The following is a 20,742-nucleotide window of genomic DNA, read 5'->3' as shown; positions in this document are numbered from 1 at the left end:
TTGCTTCTTTGTTCAAATTACTTACGTAGAAAGTACTTTATTTGCAACAACTTTATTAATAAAATTAAATAAGATCAACCTTGTTTCAATTAAATCAGCAGTGTTTTATGTTTAAATTAAAATATAATTAAAAATATTGAACATGATATTTCTTAACAAATTACATAAACACATGTATGAAAAATAATGATACTTTTCACCAATGCAAAATGAGAGAGTGCTTCAGCTGGAAGGTGGTGATAGTCTTCACCAATAAAAATGAGATGGAGAATTCAGCTGGTAACTTCCTTTTTAGTTTGGGATTCACTAATGCGTGTGAATTTCCCGTAGAATAAGGAATTTAAAAAACTGTATCTGTTACGTGAAGTTACGAAAGTAAAGCAAAGTCATAGTAACCACCAATAAAATGGGTGGGTCTTAAAATTTAAATTTAAATTAAAATCTAATTATAAATATGTATCTATAAAATAGAAATATGTTACACTAAAAAAATAATTAAATATTATTTAAATCTGATTAAATGCTGATTAATATTGTACAACTAGCATTTTCCTTGTAATATATCATCATAGTGATGATTGATACTGCTGTGATTTATTTGGAGTATTTTTCTGAAAAAAAATAGGGAGATATATTTGTTGTGTTTTGATTTATTAGAAAGTGAGACTAAATCTAATTTATGGTTATAACTCATAATACAGTACTATAAAATTAAACAATTAAGATTATACCAAATTAAATCCACTTGAATCTGGCTAAATACAGAGATTACTAGAAAATAATTGAATTATTTGGTGCTAGAAAATAATTGAATTATAATTTAGAAATTATATTTACTACGATTTTCAATGTAAAGAATATCGACCAAACTGCACTTTTAGAAGCATACAAGTAGATACAACTATGCAAGTTTTAAGTTTATAGCTTTAAATCTTAATAATTAAGTTCATCTTATGTTTACGAATTTCTTGGTCCACAATACACAAATAATAAGACTTGGTCTCATCATCATCTTTAGTTGCTGGTTTGCTCGCATGCTGTTCTCCAATGATAGCAACATATGTGTTGCTACTTCAGGTAACGTGTCACGTTTACATGCATAAAATTCAACCACACCAATGTCTATGAACCTCTCATTATTTGTTCGGTTTACACCCTCATCGTTAAAACATCATTTAAAAATGTAATCCGCACAACAATCATTGATTTAACACGGTAGTTGAGGATTCAATTTATACAATTTTACAAATATATTTAACTTAACAAGCGTTTATCCCAGTAATTTTAGTGTCACACTTTTGCATACAATTAATTAATCAAACTTTGGAGATCAAACATTAAGAATCCTAGCTAAAAGGACAGCAGCATTGAGAACATATGTAACAAAACCATACAAAACCATCGAAGAAAGTAGAAACACAAACCAAGGTCCAAGCACAACACACAGACACATTAGGAGGCAAATGGTACAAGCCTCAGCCACAGAAAATGACAAAGTTTGAATTTCATTGACGTTTCCTAGTCTTAGGTTCCTTCTGAGAATTGAAGTATATAGCAGCAACCGGAGGCCCAAGATAGTGTTGGGAAGCAAACTGGCGAGTATTGAAATTGGGCCGACCATTTGGAGGCCCAATTTGAGTTGTTGGGCCTTCATTACTTTGATTAAATGCCGCAAACACGTAGCGGTGAATTCCCACCGGTGGACATGGTCCTGTGTAAGTCACCAACTCCTTCCCTACAGTAATATAATTTCAACAACTCATATATGTTAATCACATTCACACATTATTAGGTGAAATTTAATTTTGATTCATTGATATTGATGATATAAAATATTTTATATAATTGTGTAATTATATCTGTTTTTTAAATGATCATCATTTAATCAATATAAAAAATAATTATTTTTATTAATATATTACTTTACAATATATCAAAATTAAATTATTATTATGTGACACAAATTATCTATTTAATATTTTAATCAATAAAAATACCATGCAGGAATGCAACTATAGAATGTTTTCAACTATGCTAATTTTATGGTGTCTTTTGTTTTGTGTCTAACTTTTACCTAAATTACTTTTTATAATAACTTTAAAATATTTAAAATTTTTTAGCTTTTATATTTTTAAATTTAAAATTAATTATTTTACCTATTTTAATAATTAGACAATACTTTTTAGACACCATAACAAACACCTTTCAACTATCATAAAGAGGTTGTTTATTTTTTACTAACCTTGAGTGACATCAGAACCATTAGGGATATCCACAACCATCCTGTCAATTTCAATCATAATCAATATGAATTGTAAATTATATGTCATCATTTATACAATATCTCTATATCTATACTTACAATTTCTTAATTATAATGCAATATGTTATCTAAATTATTTTTTTGTGAGTAATAATAAAGAGTACATAGTATTTTTAGTAGATGTAGATTTATTTGTTATAATTTTTTTAGCAAGAGTACATAAAAAGTACATAATATATAAAATATAATAGTTCAACAAATATTTTTAAATAAATTTTTCATTCTCTTCAACAGTGAAAATAACTTATTTTTCTCCCTCTTTTAGTCTCTTTTAGTTTATCAAACTACTAACATCACATGTTGAACAGTTTAGGACGAAATTTTCTTCGCAAGACATTTACTGATCTATACAAATATTTAATAAATAGAAGTATGGCGTTCGTATTAATATAACGATAATCCAAAACAAGATCCACCTTATCATTATTTCATTCTTTAAACTCTTTGGTGCTATAAACTTCTAACAAAACTGTCTTAAAAGAACAATGGTTATAACATAGTAGCGAACGATATCAAATTTTAACCTTAGCTAGATTTCGCTAACATAATTTTTATCAATCTGCAATTATTGAAATAAGAGAACAGATCAAGTGTATCAAATTTTAACCCTAGCTAGATTTCGCTAACATAATTTTTACCAATCTGCAATTATTGGAATAAAAGAACAGACCAAGTGTAATTGAATACCAGTGGAGCCACTCTCTATATGTTGGTTCGCTAGGACTTGGAGCATCAGGATCCACCATTACCTATACCAAAACATATTATAAACATAAACCACCCAGTGCAACATTATTATAAGAAATAAATAATAACTAACCTCAAAATAAAGTTCTACCATTTTTCCTACATAATGTAATTTGATGAACTATTTATTTATTGCTGAATTAATATTAATATATAAATAATGGTGGCATATATATACCAGAGTGTAGAGATGGGCAGCATTATTAGAGGGACCTAGAATTCGAACATAGGGTTTATCAGCTGTTAGAGAAGGTTTGATTTGACAACCGTTAGCCACCTGTTTGGAGTCGTAGATCACTGTGATTTCAGCGATCGGAGTGAAGGGGTCGACAACTTCTCCGATGACCTTGCCGACGGACAGTGCCCCAGTTGACCTACCCATATTAAGTGAAGTGTGTTTCTAACAATGAAGAGTTAGTATGTTCTCAAATTTAGACCTAGGATAAGATACAATTATTATTTATAGTAAGTCGTTTATTTAATTTTGATTATATTGAAGCTTTTGGTGGCTGCGTGTGACACGTGTATGCAAGGTTGTGTAGAGTGGCATTAGGTCTTTCCACTAGGATGGTGAGCATACAACACGTGTTGCTTCTTTGTTCGTTTGACGGTTCATTATGCCTCTACACTAATATGTTGACCCTTGAGCATTCACACACATGTGCCGCCACAATTCTAGTTACCTATATACCCTTTCCTTTCTCATTTTCTTCGGAAATAAAAGAGTTGTTTATTCATTCCTTAGTTGGGGGTAATGCAGTCATTTCATAAAAAGGACAAGAATTTGTTTCGTTTTCCGAAAATGGAAAGTTTCCAACCAAGGCAAGCGTTTGTTTGCATTTGCATAACCTGTTTTTATTGCTTTTCTCTAAACCAATTAACTATTAATTATGTAATAAAAAATCGACTGATGTAAACAAAAAAATCACATAGCAATGAGGATAGTGGTGCACGCACTAGGGGAGGAAAATTGATTTAAAACAAATTATTTTAGAGATGAATTAGTACATCACTTCATTTTGTTTTTCCTATGAAAGAACATTAGTGACAATCACTTTAGCATTTAATTAGTGATAAACTGACAATAAGCTTTGAATTAGATGGAAATCAATTTAGATTACTCAAATAGTTAGTTTACTCATTTATTTAATTAATTGTAAAAAATTTGAATTCATTTTTTAAATAAAAATTTAAAAAATAACTAAAAAAATTCTGAATAAAATGATTTCTACTATAATAGTTTGTGTTTGATCATTGATTTACATCAAACCAACAATAATAAAAGTTTTAAATTAACTCAAACATGAATTTATTTATTTTTTTGTGACATTGGGTTGAACAATCTTCAATTTTAAATATTACAACATTATAATACTTACGTACATTACACACTTATATACACAATATTAAAAGTTTCTATTCATAATTAGCCTCAATTAAGTTTCAAACTCAAATGTACCTATTATAAATCAAGAAATTTCACTACTAAATTGATACCTTGTATACAACATGAATAAAGATTTAAGAAGGGAGTGAATTCTCTTAATTTTTTTTAATTTTTTTGATAAAGTGTATTTTATCCTTTAATATATTTTTTCATATATTTTATTTTGATTTCACTTAAAATGTATAAAATGAAAAATTATACTTTATTTTAGAAAGAAAAAGATACCATACTTTAGCAAACAATTAAAAAAAATTGGGATAAGGCCCAACAGAAGGTCCAAATAACTAAATAGGATAAGCCCAAAGCATTACTATTGGGCTTAATATCATTCATATATACCACACCCTGATTTCTGCTTCAATTTCATCAGTGCTTTTTGTGGTGCCATGATGGGTTGAAAAACTGAACTTGAATCATCAAATTTCGTTGAACAAACTAATTTGGTTTGATCTAGTGATTAGCTCACTGATACGTTTTAGTAAATGTCAGATATTTGATTCCTACTCTGTATATGCAGCAATCCATTAGCTAGCGACAAATTCTTAAATGAAGCACCAATTTGCAAACGGATTAATCCTTGATCTCATTGAACAGAAAAAAAAAATCATCAAAATCTTCAAGCATTTTATCTATCTTCTCTTGGCATACATGGAATAATGACCTACAGTACATGCCTTCATTCTAGCTGAACGACTAATTTTTATTCTGAGCAGTAATTAACAAACGTTTGAGCTCTCCTAATTAATAATTGAATCCTTAAACAAAAGGAACCAAAGTTTTTTTATTAAAACAAATGTTTAGAGAATTTCATCCAATTTCAATTGATTTTTCCCCTAGTGGTGTGAATGTGTGTTACTAGTAGTGAATATCAACATGTCGCACGTTGTGAATTATTCATCTATACGTAAGCAGTTGACAATTCAACTTTGACGTTTTAAATGTTTCAAATAGTTTTCAACATGTAATTGTTTGGGCTATTTATTAAAATACCAATGACATGCAAGAGTTATATATATTTGGACTGAAAAGAAAAAGTCTTCTCGTATGTTGAATGTTTAGGCATAAAATTGAATAAAAGAAAATGTGTAAGCATATATAAAGCATATAGTTGGAAACTTGGACGGATAAAAAAAATAGCATTTTTTTCTGCACGAAACAACGAAACTTCGACGGATAAAGTGAAGCACATACATCTTTATTAATTGAAAAAGTATAGGGAGTCAATGGCCTAAGCGTACAATGTGTACAATGAAGGTTTAGAAAGTATTAGAGATATGATTATTAGTGTTACATTGTCTTGTCAGGTTACGCTTTTGGAATGAATGGTTTCAGGATATGGTATTAGAGTTCCAGATCCGAAAGGTCAAGAGTTCGAACCTTGGTCAAGATGTTTATTATCCCTGGTATCCGGATGGTTATTCTGGATAATATAGGTGATATTCATTTTATTCATGAACCAAAAATTTAGCCCATTGTACACATTGTACGCTTAAGCCATTGGCTCCCTAGCACTACTCTTATTAATTACATAACTTAAACTTTATGCAGGTCCGTCAAAATCAATAGAAAAATACAACATGCCAGTTGCATGGAACTTTTGATTTTGTTCCATTTTCTCAATTACACATCGACATTAAAATAAAATATTTTTTAAAAAAAAAATTCTACCTTCCGATCGATCCCAAGGACAAATTGTCAAATTCTCCAACTTATATTACTTCCATTCATTCCCACTATCAAAAGACACAAAATCAGGGCAGAGGAATTTGATTTTAATACAAATGTAGTAAGTAAATTTAGAAACGAAGATTGATCATTATTAAACTACTCTTCTACCTTAGCCCATGACAACAATAAAGATGTTTCGTACCCCACAAATTCAACTCAATATAATACATAAAAATAAAGATAAGATAAGATAATAAAGATTAAAATTGTAACTGAATTTATGTATTTTGTTGGGCTGAATTTGTGAGCTAAAAGACTTTTTTATTGTTGTCATAGACTAAAATAAAAGAATAATTTAATATGTTCCTGCAAACTGATAGATGGAAGATGTCAATATATCCCCGTAATAATGGGACTAGAAAAGCGCCCCACCATGGCTATATTTCTCCACATTCTGCTACTAGTATAAAAAGACAGATAAAATTGACAATTGACATAAACCAGAGATAGATGGATGAAGGAAAATGAGAAACTCAAGCGAAGACATGAAGCCACTTTATGAGTTTACTTATTCAAAAGATTTGAAGTTTTTGAATTGAAAGCACCTTTTTCTTTGGGCGGTCGAGACAGAAAGCGAGGGTCTAACTTATTTATGCGAGTCAAAAAGCATCAATAATATGGTAGCGTTTGTTTTGAGGTACTGAGACACAGAGACTGAGAGACTGAGACTAATTCAGAGACTGATACTAAAATTTCTATCTCTGTATTTCAGTACCTCCAAAAAGTAGGGACACAGGGGACTGAAATTTTTAGAGATAGAAATTAAAACTTTAATAACATTTTATACCTAAAATACTTTTATTTCAATTAATTAATTCTAATTTTATCCTTTGTACAAATTAAACTAGAGTTTCATTTTTGTTTCAATTCTTGTCTCCCATTTTGCACCAAACTGAGATTTATTTCAATCCCTGTCTCTTAGTCTCTGTCTCTCAGTCTCAGTCTTTCCGTCTCTGTCTCTTCGACAAACGCTATATAAGAGAACTTTGTAGACAATAATTTTTAATATTTTTTGTTATTATTTAATTTATATAAATATTAAATTGTTAAATTTTATTAATTTATATGTATAAATTTTAAATTATATTTTTTGTGTAAAATTTTTTTATAAATATAAATTATTATAAATTAAATATTAATTAAAAATAATATTTAACATTACTCTTAATATAATACACACTGCGTGTATATATATATACAGATTACGCATATATGTAGGGAAAAGTATATGGCAAGAGATGATTAGCAAAAAAATAAATAATTTAATTAATTTATAATTATATTTAATTAATTTTATTTGTTTTTAATTTATAATATTTGATATTAATTGCATCTCATCTTAAATTAAAATTCTGAATGATACGTTGGAGAAATAGAAGTGGAGATCATGAAACTTTTAACAATTTCGATTTTTAGTATATAAAAAAATTTATAAAATATATAAAAGAACATCCATTTAGCATGAAAAAAAAAAATATTCTGATATTTAGTAAAAAAAATATTCTAATACCTAGCATAAACATCATTCACGTAAAAATTTTAAATTCAACCAAAAATATTTAGCTAGTTTTTAACTTATACCCTCTTGATTTCCTAGTATTATTGTATATGTCGTTGTTTTCCGGACACGTACCATTACTACCATATCGATCTCTCCAAATATCATCGAACATTATAATGACAAATTCACACCTTTGATCATGTTGTGCAAATTAGTCAATGAGCTTTTTGTTGACGTAAATGTGACGAATGGCTTACATGTGTCAACTGTACTATGAGAAGCAAAATATTTGCATGTTTATTAAAGTAGATTTGATATTCTAATTAATACTTTAGAATCAGTACGTAGTAGTTATTTATTCGTAATATCTTTTGAAAATGAGTTTTGACTTTTGAGAATTATTACGGTTATAAAGACATTCTTTAATTAATAAGGAGATAAAATTAAAAGATTTTAATACATTTAACTGATTAATTAATACATTTAATTTAAGTAGTAGAAAGTAAATTTTTTTATAATTTTTATAATAATATAATGAGTAATGCTAAAAAAACCAACACTATCACAGTCAATTTCAACCAATACTATAATAAATTACTATGATTATAAAATTTATTGTCGAATTTGAATTTCGATATTTTTTAATTAAATTTTTAATATTTTTATTTTTAAAATTTTAAATATTTTTTATATTAAATATTGGACATGTAATATTAGTTCTCAACACTTTCTCTAATATAATTGTTAAAAGACCTTTTAAAAAAGGAAAATGCTACTTGTACAATAAAATTCAGTTTTTATTCAATCTTTAAATTTAATATTTTATTATTTTAATTTTTTAATTAATCATATTTCCTATTTTTAATGAACTATTTTTATTTTTAATACTTATCACCATAAAATTTGTAACCACTTGCAATACATTGATTTTTTATGAACCAAACCATAAAATTTGTAACAATTTTTCGTATACTAATTTCTAAAAAATAGTGAAGTTTTCAAAATCAATTAAATTCATTTCAATTATTTTTTTTATTCAAAACATTCAAAATTCATGTCAAAAACACATCTAAAATTAAATAAATAACATAAACACATTCAAAATTATATATATTAACACATCTAAATTATTGTTATTGTAGTTCTAAATTATATATTGAACACAGAGAAAATTAAACTCAAATACACATCCAAAATTATAAGAATGCACTCTAAATATTTTATCAACACATCCAAAACTCATATAAAAAAACTCCTATATGTACATAAGAATATAATAAACAACATAAATACATCTAAAATTATAAGAATGCACTTTAAATATTTTATCAACACATCCAAAATTCATGGAAAAAATTTATATATATATATATATATATATATATATATATAGAATAATAAAAAAATAATGATATCAAAGGATGCGTAAAGAAAAACTCTATAAACCCATCCAAACCTTAGGTACGGGGAAAAGATCAGAGAATCAACGACCTTAGACAAAAAGGAACGAATAAACATTATATACAATAAACTATACTACAATTAAATTAGTATGTATTTTGGTATGAAGTGAATGAAAAGTAAATTAAAATGAATTACCAACGGCACCAGTGACGAAAACTCTAAGTGGGTCCACCATTATAACGAAGATACCTGTTATGAGAAAGCTCACTACTCACTAGCGTTAGTGCCTAGTGCGTGATGCGGACAGACGGGTGACGAAAAGGAGAAAGGCGGCAACGATGATGAGCGTCGAGGAAAAAGAAGATGGCATTGTAGATGAGCGTGGAGAAGGACGGTAGCCCAGATAAACGGTGGCTGAGAATGAGAATGATAAACTACGGACTGCTTGCGTCTCTGGGTTTATGATGTGTGGTGAATGTGACTGCTCAGAATTTTGTATGGTATTAGTTAATAATTAAATGTTTTAAGATTTATTTTAGAATTTTAAAATAAAAAATTTTAATTTTAACTGGATGTGTATTTAAATTGTAATATATTAATAATTAAATATATTAAATCTGAAACAAAAATTTAAAATTAAAATTAAAATTTTAAATTTTAGTTTTATTTAATTTGTATTTTAAATGTGTATTTAATTTTAAAAAAATATTAAATTTATTTATAATATTTTTTTAAAATTATTGTAATAAAAAATTAAATATTGTACGACTTTTAAAGAATACTTAGTTAAATTGTTAAAAAAATTGTATACAAAACTGAAAGAAGTAACTATACATGTTTTTAATTAGTAGAGTAGAAATGGCGCATGCTTTAAGATAGACCAAAATTTCTTGGATCTATTGTGATTAGTGATTAATTACTTGATAGCTTGGAATGGTGGGAGTTAGGACAAAGGCAATAGAAGCTAAAGAAGGTGACATATCATATCGTTGCAGGTCTTAACGAATGACATTAATGTATGTGGCTGAAAATATCGAGTTGACCAAACGAAGGGATGATAATTGGAGGAGAAGACTGTTAGAAAATTATTTAAATTTTTAATTTATTTGTGGATAATATATATATATTAATTATAATTATAAATTATGTTATTTTAAATTAAATGACTTATATAATGATAATTTTATTTATTGTTATAAATGTTAATTGAATAAGTTATTATTATTTTTGATTTAAAATTAAATGAGAATAAAATCAAATATTATCTTTTGTTTTTTAGATAATTATCTTTTGGATTTTAGATATATTATTTTTTGGACTTTAAATACTATTTTATTTGGGTTTTAGGGTTTAATGGGTGCCGTGCTCAAATATAAATAGGCCTTGAGGGTTTCGGTCCCCAATATACTAAAGCCGCCTTTGTTGCTCTTTCCCAATCAAAAGAGAGTTGCAGTTCAGCCACCTAGGAATACAGAAGGTTTTGGTTGAGAAAGATCGAAAGAACCCCAAGATCCAAATTTTTCTATCAATTTTTGACTCTCATGAGTATAGGTACACTTCTGCATTACATTATATTTTTTGGTGATTCAATATGAATAATTTAGATTTATAAAATAATTTATTCCAACAAGTGGTATCAGAGCCATCTATAATTTAATCATCAAAATATTCAATTTTTTATTCCTTTTGAATTAATATATGTGTATGCGTACGTCGTATGTATTTGAAATTTTTTATACTGTAAAATTATATACATATATATTTTTTAAACATCCTTACATGGTTCGGTTTATTGCTACTGCATATATATAATTTACTGTTTTAAACATCCTTACATGGTTCGGTTTATTGCTACTGCATATATATAATTTAGGGTAAAAAATCATTATAAGCCAATGCCATCTAGAATTAACGTATATAAGCCAAACCGAAAATGGTTTCAGTAATGCGCCGGATCATACATTAATATAATTCGAACCAAGGTGGTTCGAACTGCATTTGGTAGTAATTCGAACCAGCTCATTTCGAATTACGAGTTGAGCGTTCTTAATAAATCGAACCAAGATGGTTCGAACTATGAATGGAGGTAATTCGAACCAGTATGGTTCGAATTATAGAGAGAGAAGCAGGCCAAAGTAAATCGAACCAGAACAGTTCGAATTACTAAGAAAGAATTAAACATAAATCGAACCAAGCTGGTTCGAACTAGCAACACACGTAATTCGAACCAAGCTAGTTCGAATTATAGAGAGAGAAGCTGCACCAAGTAATTCGAACCAAGCTGGTTCGAATTACACAATCCCTAATTCGATGGAGGCTGGTTCGAATTAGTGAGAGACAGAGCAGTATATATATGGTTGTAAACATGAGTTGCTCTCATTAGAGGGTGTAAGATGGCTAGTGAGGAGAGTTTTGTTGTTTTGGTTCACCACAGAGGATCCATTAAGAGGAAAACACGTTTCGGTGTGAAGTTCACAGATAAGGATCCTCTCTGTATTGTCGTGAGTCCTACGACGAGCTATGATGACCTTGTCCAATCTGTGCTGATGAAACTTGGTCTGGAAGGTGCGAAGCGGGTTAAGAAATTTTTCTATCGCATTCCAATCACGGTCTTCCAGGATACCGTGAAGTATAATTGTTTCACGATTGGTAGTGATGAGGACTTGCAAGTCATGTTTCTTTGTCGGTGGCAGTTTCCGGAGGTCAGGACACCAGAATTGTTGGCAAAGCTGGTTGATGTGGTATCCAGCTCAGGGGGTTCGAACCAGAATACCACCACTTTAGCCACGGCAGCCGATTCTAGTTCCAGGCCTGCCGTTGCTTCTTCCTCCGTCCCTGTGTACGAGCCAGCGGTCCAACCTGTCGCCTCCCCGTCTTTTGCTGCTGATCTCAATGGCAGCGTAGGCGACGAGGCAGGATCATTTGATATTATGCCGAACACTTTACAGGGCGTTGCACCGCTTGGCGTTGGAGACGGATTGTTGGGTGATGGAGAGGAGGATGACGTCGAGCCGGATATGATTGATGATGACATCGGCGATGATATTGGAGCGAGTGAGCCTGCATTGGCGGCAGGTGGTTCTAGCTCTGGCACACAGCAGTATCCACCACATTTTTTCTCTTTGGACTTGGATGCCATGAGGCAGGAGGGGGTTTCTGGTCACTTTGTTGGATTCGGAGCTAGAGATGCGGAAGGGACTGCTGGTCTGACAGAGTTTCAGGTTGGTCAGCAATTTCAGGATAAAGATGAGGCCCTGTTAAGTGTGAAGACTTACAGCATCCGACGAGGGGTACAGTACAAGGTAGTGGAGTCTGATCATCGCCGTTATGTGGGCAAGTGTTCTGAGTTTGGGAATGGGTGCACATGGTTGATTCGACTGAGTCTCCAGCAGCGCAAGGGCATTTGGGAGGTCAAACGATACAATGGACCTCACACTTGTCTTGCGACCTCCATCTCGAGTGACCACAGGAGTTTGGATTATCATGTGATATCGGCGTTCATTATGCCAATGGTTAGGGCTGATGCATCCGTCAGCATCAAGGTGCTCCTAAATGCCACGGCAGCACACTTTGGGTTTAGGCCGACTTACAGGAGGGTCTGGATGGCGAAGCAGAAGGCTATTGCCCTCATCTACGGTGACTGGGATGAATCATACAACGAGCTCCCCAGGTGGGTGTTCGGAGTCCAGTTGACGATGCCTGGTACTGTTGCAATCCTACGGACGAGCCCCATTTGAGTTGGTGGACAAGTAGACGAGTCTCAAGCTTTTTTTCACAGACTTTTCTGGACGTTTCCACCGCTCATCGAGGCATTTCGTCATTGCAAGCCGCTAGTTAGCATTGACGGCACCCATCTGTATGGGAAGTACGGGGGTACTTTGCTCATCGCGATTGCACAGGACGGGAACTCCAACATTCTACCTGTTGCATTCGCACTAGTAGAGGGTGAGAATGCAGAGTCTTGGTCATTCTTTCTCTCCCACCTTCGACAGCACGTGACACCGCAGCCGGGTCTGCTGGTTATATCAGACAGGCATAACGGCATCAAGGCTGTGCTTGAGGCTCCTGACGGAGGTTGGTTACCTCCATCTGCATACCGTGCATTCTGCATTCGACACGTAGCGGCTAACTTTTCCCTTACCTTCAAGGGCAAAGACGCACGAAGGCTTCTAGTGAATGCGGCGTATGCCAAGACCGAGGTTGAGTTTGATTACTGGTTTGATATTCTGCGGTTAGAAGACCTGGCGATGTGTGAGTGGGCGAACCGGATTGATTATTCCTTGTGGACTCAGCATCGTGATGAGCAACGGAAATTCGGTCACATGACGACGAATATCTCCGAGTGTGTGAACTCAATCCTGAAGGGTGTCAGCAACAACATCGAACCTCAGCACTCGAGGAACTCATGCGACGGTCCAGGGTCGGCAACAACATCGAACCTCAGCACGGTCTCCGCACGGTCGTCTCAATATAGATGCCACTTCTGCAAATGGTACGGGAACCATCGATCACCGCCTCTGCCGTCCTTCGACATCAGAAAGTCGATGTTCAGGGCGGGATTCGGACGGGGCTGCACCCCTCCGAACTGCAGAAGAACCCTATCTATCTGATGCCACTCTATGACGGTAAAGTAGATCAGCGACGTCACAGACCGCCACAACGCCATATGCCGAGGCTCCAAAGCCTTTGGATGCACAACCTGAAGTACGTCAGGGCTGCTGTACGGCATCCAGATAAACTGCACGGAGAACTCCCTAATATCAGGGCAACTCATGGTCCCAACTCATAAAGTGTGGTTAAATAGAGAAACTTATTAAGTAGCGTACTGACCTCCCTGTCCTGTAACCAGTCTATCCTCAGCCTCCACATCTGCACTCTAGGACCCTTCTCGCTACCGGAAGGGTTGTACCCGGACTACCTGCACCATACAAGTGTCTTATGGCTAGTTAAATGTGTATTTAGGGTTTGTAATACATTATTAATGAACATGAAGTTATGCATATTAAATTGAAATAGAGAAGGCATGAGTAGAGTACCTCGAGGCCAATGGCCAGCTGAACATCTCATACCCTGCAGGCCTAAACCGAGGAAATCGCCAGAAGATCCAAGACTGAAGTAGCTGAAGTGGGCCCGCTAACTTGACCACATGTCTGTTCGCAACTCGGCACATGCACCGGTACAACCATGCCAGTGCTGCAGAACCCCAGCTGTATGTACCCATCTCCTCCAGCCTAGCTACGTAGGGAAGCCATCTGATGTGAATGCGGTTGCCGGACTTGTCCGCAAACAGCTGCGTACCCAACAACATCATGATGTACGCACGGGCATATCGCCGCACAGTCTCGTCATCGGCTCCCTCGGGGCACTCACCAAAAGTCTCCTGGAACCAACTGCAGTTCACTGCGTACTTCTGAACCTGGCTGGGAGGAGGAATCACTCCAAGCAACTCCTGGAACCACACCCAGGCTGGACGGCCACCCTGGATGTATATCTGGAATTCTGATAGGCAGCCGCTCACGTAATGCCCATCCACTGGCAAACCCAACTGGTATGCCACGTCCTGGAGTGTGATCGTGCACTCTCCGAACGGCATATGAAACGTGTGCGTCTCCGGACGCCATCGCTCGACAAATGCACTGACAAAGGCCTCGTCTAAATGGAACCATCTATCGTTCAGCCTTGCAAGATGGTATAGTCCGGCCATCTGCAAGTACGGAACGTATCTGTCATCGAGTCGCATGCCCTGCTGCCGCCGCATGCTCCTGATGCATCGGTGAGGCTGCGCATGAAATGCACCGCATTGTTAGAACCAGCTTCATAACCAATGACAAACATAACCAACACGATAAATCATCAACAAAACATCATATTAAATAAAACCGCATAAAAATACATGAACGAGAACCACATGCAAAACAAACCCATATACCACACAACTAAACCAATAACATAAAATAGCTTAAGTAGAACCACTAACATAAAACAGCTTAACTAAAACCATTAACATAAAATAGCTAACATAAAACAACTAACACAAACCACTAACATAAAACAACTAACAGAAACCACTAACATAAAACAACTAACATAAACCACCAACATAAAAAACCAACATAAACCACTAACATAAAAGAGCTAACATAAAACAACTAAAACAAACCACTAACATAAACCACTAACATAAACCACCTAGATAAACCACCAACTAAACCACCATCTAACCCGCATGCAAAACCTCTCAACTAAACCACCAGCAATACCATTACGATTTACCGCTAACCTAAACCGCCACTAAAACCACATGCAAAACCACTAAGTCACATATACTGCTACCACGAAATTTTTTCTGTACTAACCTCCTCGTTGATGACCCCGGCTATATGAGCAACTCCGTCCAAGCGATATAACCGTGCCGAATCGTCCCCCATCAACAGAGTATTCCGTTCAGGTCTTCGTCGTAGAGAATCTGGGTCGTTTTCTCTGGGATTTGGTGGGATAGGGGAAAGGAAGAATAGTTCGAATGAGGCTGATTCGAACTCCTTATATAGCCGAATCACTAGTAATTCGAACCAGGTCGGTTCGAATTATTAAGGAGCCACGAGAAGGGTAATTCGAACCAGGTTGGTTCGAATTACATGGTTTGCTAGAGTAGGCATAATTCGAACTAGCCTTGTTCGAATTATGTGGAGCTTGAGTTCGAACCACATTGGTTCGAATTACGTTCAACTTTTTCTTCTCCTAATTCGAACTATGTTGGTTCGATTTACTAAGGAATGTAGTTCGAACCAGACTGGTTCGAATTACATAAAAATAGACCTTGGCTCATTGCTAAAACGATTTTGCTTTTGGCTTATTTACGTAATGCGAAACTTTCCTTAGCTTATTAGGGTTTTTTACCCTATAATTTACTGTGCCTGCATTATATATATGCCATTATGGGTTAGTTCTCTTTCTGTATATATACTTGTACTATTATAGTATTATGTATGTAAATTTGGAGACATAATTATGTTGTTTTTCGGCTATACACATTGCCGTGTGTTTGTGATGGATACGTCCTGTGTCTGGTTATTTCTTTTCTTTTTGAGATGATGCTTATAAAATTATTTTGATAAATAAAATTAAGTGGTTATCTGTTTAGAATATAAGGATTAATATGTATGTCATTTATGTAAATATTAGTTGATTCAAAAGGAGATTTATATTTGGCCAAGTTATATGTACATATTAATAATAAAAAAAAATAATTAATTGTTATATAAGAAAATTAGTAACAATTTGGATTATTATACCATCTATTTTATAAAGATTTGGTTTTAGAATAAATTGACTGAACATTATGCTGCCAAAGCAGCCTCTTTTGTGAAAATTAATTTATTTAAAACATTAGGAATATGGTGATATGTAATTCATACGAATATTGATCAGCCTAAAGGAAGGTCTGTATTAGGCCGAATTACATACACATATTAATGGTAAATACATATTTGGGTAACTAATTAAGAATAAAGTAATGCTTATTATTTATGCGAACAATAATCGGCCCAAAGGAAGTTTATTGTTTGGCCAAATAATAAGCATTGCACACTTTTGTTTATTTTCTATTAATTATGCGGTCAATAATCGGCCCAATGGAAGATTATTGTTTGGCCAATTAATAGAAAATATATGCGGTAATAAATAGGTTGCGAAGTTTAAGTTTCCATGTGTGCATTAAGTCAGTCCAAAGAAAGGCTTAATGTGTGACAGGAATTTTGACAATATTTGATTACTGCAATGAGAGTATCACTTACAGTTAATTTTTCTATCCAAAGATTGAAAATTAATATTGTTCTAGATATCTCAATATGGATTTTTTTTCCATTATTTAACTAATGTTTACTGCATGTTTATTTGTTCTAATCCAGAAACTATGGCTTTAATTACCAATGTTTCTGCACAAATTAGCAGTATTCCTATGCTGAATGGTTCAAACTTTAAAGTTTGGAAGGATACCGTGGAGATTTTCCTCGGTTGTATGGATCTAGATATAGCTCTTCGAGAGGAGAAATCCACTTCCACTCCGGAAAAACCTCAATGAGGTTAAAATAGAGAAGTGAGAGAGATCCAATCGAATGAGCATTATGAATTTATGATCATGAAACGCTCAATTCCTGAGGTGTTTCGGGACTCAATTACTGAGGATAAAGATGTCAAACAGTTCCTAAAAGATGTTGAAAAATTCTTTACTAAGAATGAAAAGGCGAAGGCAAGTAGTCTTTTGAGCAAACTTGTCTCCATGAGGTATAAAGGTAAAGGGAACCTAAGGGAGTACATTATGGAAATGTCTCATCTTATTTCAAAATTGAAAGCACTAAAGTTAGAGTTGTCTGAAGATTTACTCATGCATTTCATTTTGATTTCTCTTCTTGCACACTTTGGGCAATTCAAAGTGAGTTATAACACTTTGAAGGACACTTGGTCCTTAAATGAGCATATATCTCACTGTGTACAGGAAGAAGAGAGGCTACAACAAGATAAGACTGAAAGTACTCACATGACTTCATCTTCTCAGTATAAAAGAAAGCGTGATACTACTGCGGATGTGCCTTCTCAACAGAAAAAGATTAAGAAACAGGATCAAGTTTCAACCTGTTTCTTCTCTAAGAAGGTGGGACACATGAAGAAGGATTATACCAAATATGCCACCTAGCGTGTAAAGAAGGGTATAATTCTTACTTTCGTTTGTTCTGAGACTAGTTTAAGTTATGCACATGTTGATACTTGGTGGGTAGATTCTACTGCTACTACTCATGTAAGTATTACTATGTAGAGTTGCATGTGGAGCCGACCGCCAAGTGATGCTGAAAGATACATCTATGTGGCAGACGGTAATATAGTTGCAGTCGAAACTATAGGAACTTTTAGATTATGTTCCACGAGTGGATTTTACTTGGATTTATTAGAGACATTTTATGTACCGACATTTAGACGAAATTTGGTTTCTGTTTTTCATTTGGACAAATCAGGCTATTTTTGTTCATTCGAAAACAATAAAGTCAGTTTCTATATAGGCTTGACTTAAATTCCTATAATAATGAAATACTGCAAACGGGTACAACACAAAAAACTAAATGAGAATTTGGCATCATTATGGCACAAACGTCAAGGTCACATCTCTAAACAGAGAATTCAAAGGCTCGTGTCGGATGGAATTCTTGGACCCTTAAACTTGGCAGACTTTGAAGTCTGCATTGAGTGCATAAAGGGGAAAAGGACAAACGAAAGAAAATTAGGTGCCGAGAGAGCTAAAGATGTCTTAGAACTGATACATACCGATATATGTGGCCCATTTCCTACTGTCTCTTGGAGTGGATAACGGTACTTTATTACGTTTATAGATGATTACTCTCGTTACGGGTATCTATATTTAATTCATGACAAGTCCCAAGCCTTGGATGTTTTCAAGTCTTTCAAAGTTGAAGTTGAACTTCAACTTGGAAAGAAAATTAAAGCTGTCAAATCTGATCGTGGTGGTAAATACTACGGAAGATATGACGGTTCAGGTGAGTAAAGTCCCGGGCCTTTTGCTCTTTTCCTAGAGGAGTGTGGTATTGTTCCGCAATACACCATGCCAGGCAAACCTAGCATGAATGGTGTTGTAGAGCGAAGGAACCAAACTCTTAAGAACATGGTGAGAAGTATGATTAGTCATTCTTCCTTGCCTGAATCACTCTAGAGAGAAGCCTTAAAGACCGCAGTATACATCCTTAATAAGGTGCCAAGCAAAGCAGTTAACAAAATCCATATGAAATTTGGACTGGAAAAAGGCCAGTATAAAGCATTTGCATATTTGGGGATGTCCAGCTAAGGCGTGACCTTATAGGCTGCATGAAAGAAAATTGGACTCAAGAACAATTAGTTACTACTTTGTTGGTTACGCTGAGTGTTCACGGGGGTACAAGTTTTACAATCCTGCATTAAGGCCTATTTTGAAATGGGAAATGCGAGATTTCTTGAGGATGTTGAGTATGGGGGGAAGAAAATATTAGAAATGTTTCTTTTGATGAGGATTCTGTAACTGACAATGATCAGGTCTTTGTACGTATTGTTGTTCAAGACACAGTTATAGTACAAGAGCACAATGAGAATTCTACTGTAGATCCAGTTACAGTACAAGATAATAATGAGAATATCGTTGTTGCTCAAGATACTGCTACAACACAGAAAAATAATGAGAATTCTCCTCAATCCCAATCCATACAGCAAGCTCAACAACCTAAAAAAGTGTCATTAAGGAGATCCAATAGAGAAAGGAAAAAATTCATCTGTGGTCTCAAACAAGCTTTCCGTCAATGGTATCACAAGTTCATCAAGTCATTATCTCATGGTTTTGAGGTAAATATCATAGATGAGTGTATACCGCAAGTTCGGTGGGAGTAAATACATCCTTTTGGTCTTACATGTTGATGACATTCTACTTGCCAGTAGCGATATAGGCTTGTTGCATGAAACTAAGAAATTTCTATCGAACAAATTCGAAATGAAAGATTTTGGTGATGCCTCTTTTGTATTAGGAATCGAGATACTAAGAGATCGCTCTCAAGGTATTCTTGAATTATCACAAAAGAACTATATCGAAAAGATTTTAAGTAGATATGGCATGAAAGATTGTAGACCAATGGACACACCCGTAGCTAAAGGAGACAAGTTTAGTCTCAAGCAATGTCGCAAAATAATTTTGAGAAGACAGCAATGCATGATAAACCTTATGCATCAGCACTAGAAAATTTAATATATGCTCAAGTCTGCACACATCCCGATATATCATTTATAGTGGGAGTGTTGGGTAAATACTTGAGCAATCCGGGCATGGATCATTGGATAGCTGTTAAACGCGTAATGCGTTATTTAAAGAGAACAAAGAATTACATGCTTACTTATCGGAGATCAAAAAATTTGGAGATCATTAGGTACTCTGATTCCGATTTCATCGCATATGGTTGCGAAACTTTGTCACTGAGCTTCATATAGTAGATGACATTAAAAGGTCATTAAAGATATTTTATGACAATAAGTCAGCAGTACTATACTCCAATAACAATAAGAGCTTGACAAAATCGAAGCATACAGACATCAAGTTCTTAGTTGTCAAGAAGAAAGTTTAAGAAAAACATATTTCCATAGGACATATAGGAACAGAGTATATGCTAGCAGACTCAATAACCAAGGAATTGATCCCTAAAGTCTTTCATGAGCACACTGCTCGAATGGGAGTCAATATTTGTGATGCCTTGGTTTAGTGGGAGTTTATTTTATGTTGTATGTCCTATGACAGATATTGAGTTATTTTTCTACAGAATTAAGTTGATGGTTTATTTCATATCATGTGAAATGTTCATTTTGCAATATTTGTATTGTGTTTGATCTCAATAAAGTTTTAAAGTTGGACCAGCTGGAAATAGACATGCATGAGATCACTTGGCATGTAATTTCCATATTACTCATCCAATTTTGATCTATGTCGTTAAGTATGTTAGGATGGTGATTGTCGTGGTTTAGTCACGACATTAATGTGATAAAAGCTGCGGTAGTTCCATATCTAATGTATGA

General features: G+C 33.8%; 1 protein-coding gene across 1 annotated transcript; it reads right to left on the bottom strand.

The window, feature by feature from the left end:
• Positions 1–1,202: 1,202 nt before the first annotated feature.
• Positions 1,203–3,534, bottom strand: LOC112786821 (protein MOTHER of FT and TFL1 homolog 2). The gene is made up of 4 exons (XM_025830189.3): positions 3,249–3,534; positions 3,011–3,072; positions 2,243–2,283; positions 1,203–1,735 (listed from the first exon to the last, which is right to left on the bottom strand). The coding sequence occupies exons 1-4, from the start codon at positions 3,450–3,452 to the stop codon at positions 1,506–1,508; spliced, it is 537 nt and encodes a 178-aa protein (XP_025685974.1). The 5' UTR covers positions 3,453–3,534; the 3' UTR covers positions 1,203–1,505.
• Between the last annotated feature and the right edge of the window lie 17,208 nt (positions 3,535–20,742).

The sequence above is a fragment of the Arachis hypogaea genome, chromosome 20 (assembly GCF_003086295.3).
Source record: "Arachis hypogaea cultivar Tifrunner chromosome 20, arahy.Tifrunner.gnm2.J5K5, whole genome shotgun sequence".
Classification (NCBI taxonomy): Eukaryota; Viridiplantae; Streptophyta; class Magnoliopsida; order Fabales; family Fabaceae; genus Arachis; species Arachis hypogaea.
Note: the sequence above shows the minus strand (reverse complement) of the source record. Positions and strands in the feature narration are given on the sequence as shown.

What these genes read in the sequence shown, in the direction of transcription:
- LOC112786821 (XM_025830189.3), bottom strand. Translation starts at nt 3,452, where the DNA reads ATGGGTAGGTCAACTGGGGCACTGTCCGTCGGCAAGGTCATCGGAGAA. An exon ending in CTGCCCATCTCTACACTCTG is followed by an intron (nt 3,073 to 3,248) that starts GTATATATATGC and finishes GTTTTGGTATAG; the next exon opens with GTAATGGTGGATCCTGATGC. An exon ending in TATAGAGAGTGGCTCCACTG is followed by an intron (nt 2,284 to 3,010) that starts GTATTCAATTAC and finishes TGAAATTGACAG; the next exon opens with GATGGTTGTGGATATCCCTA.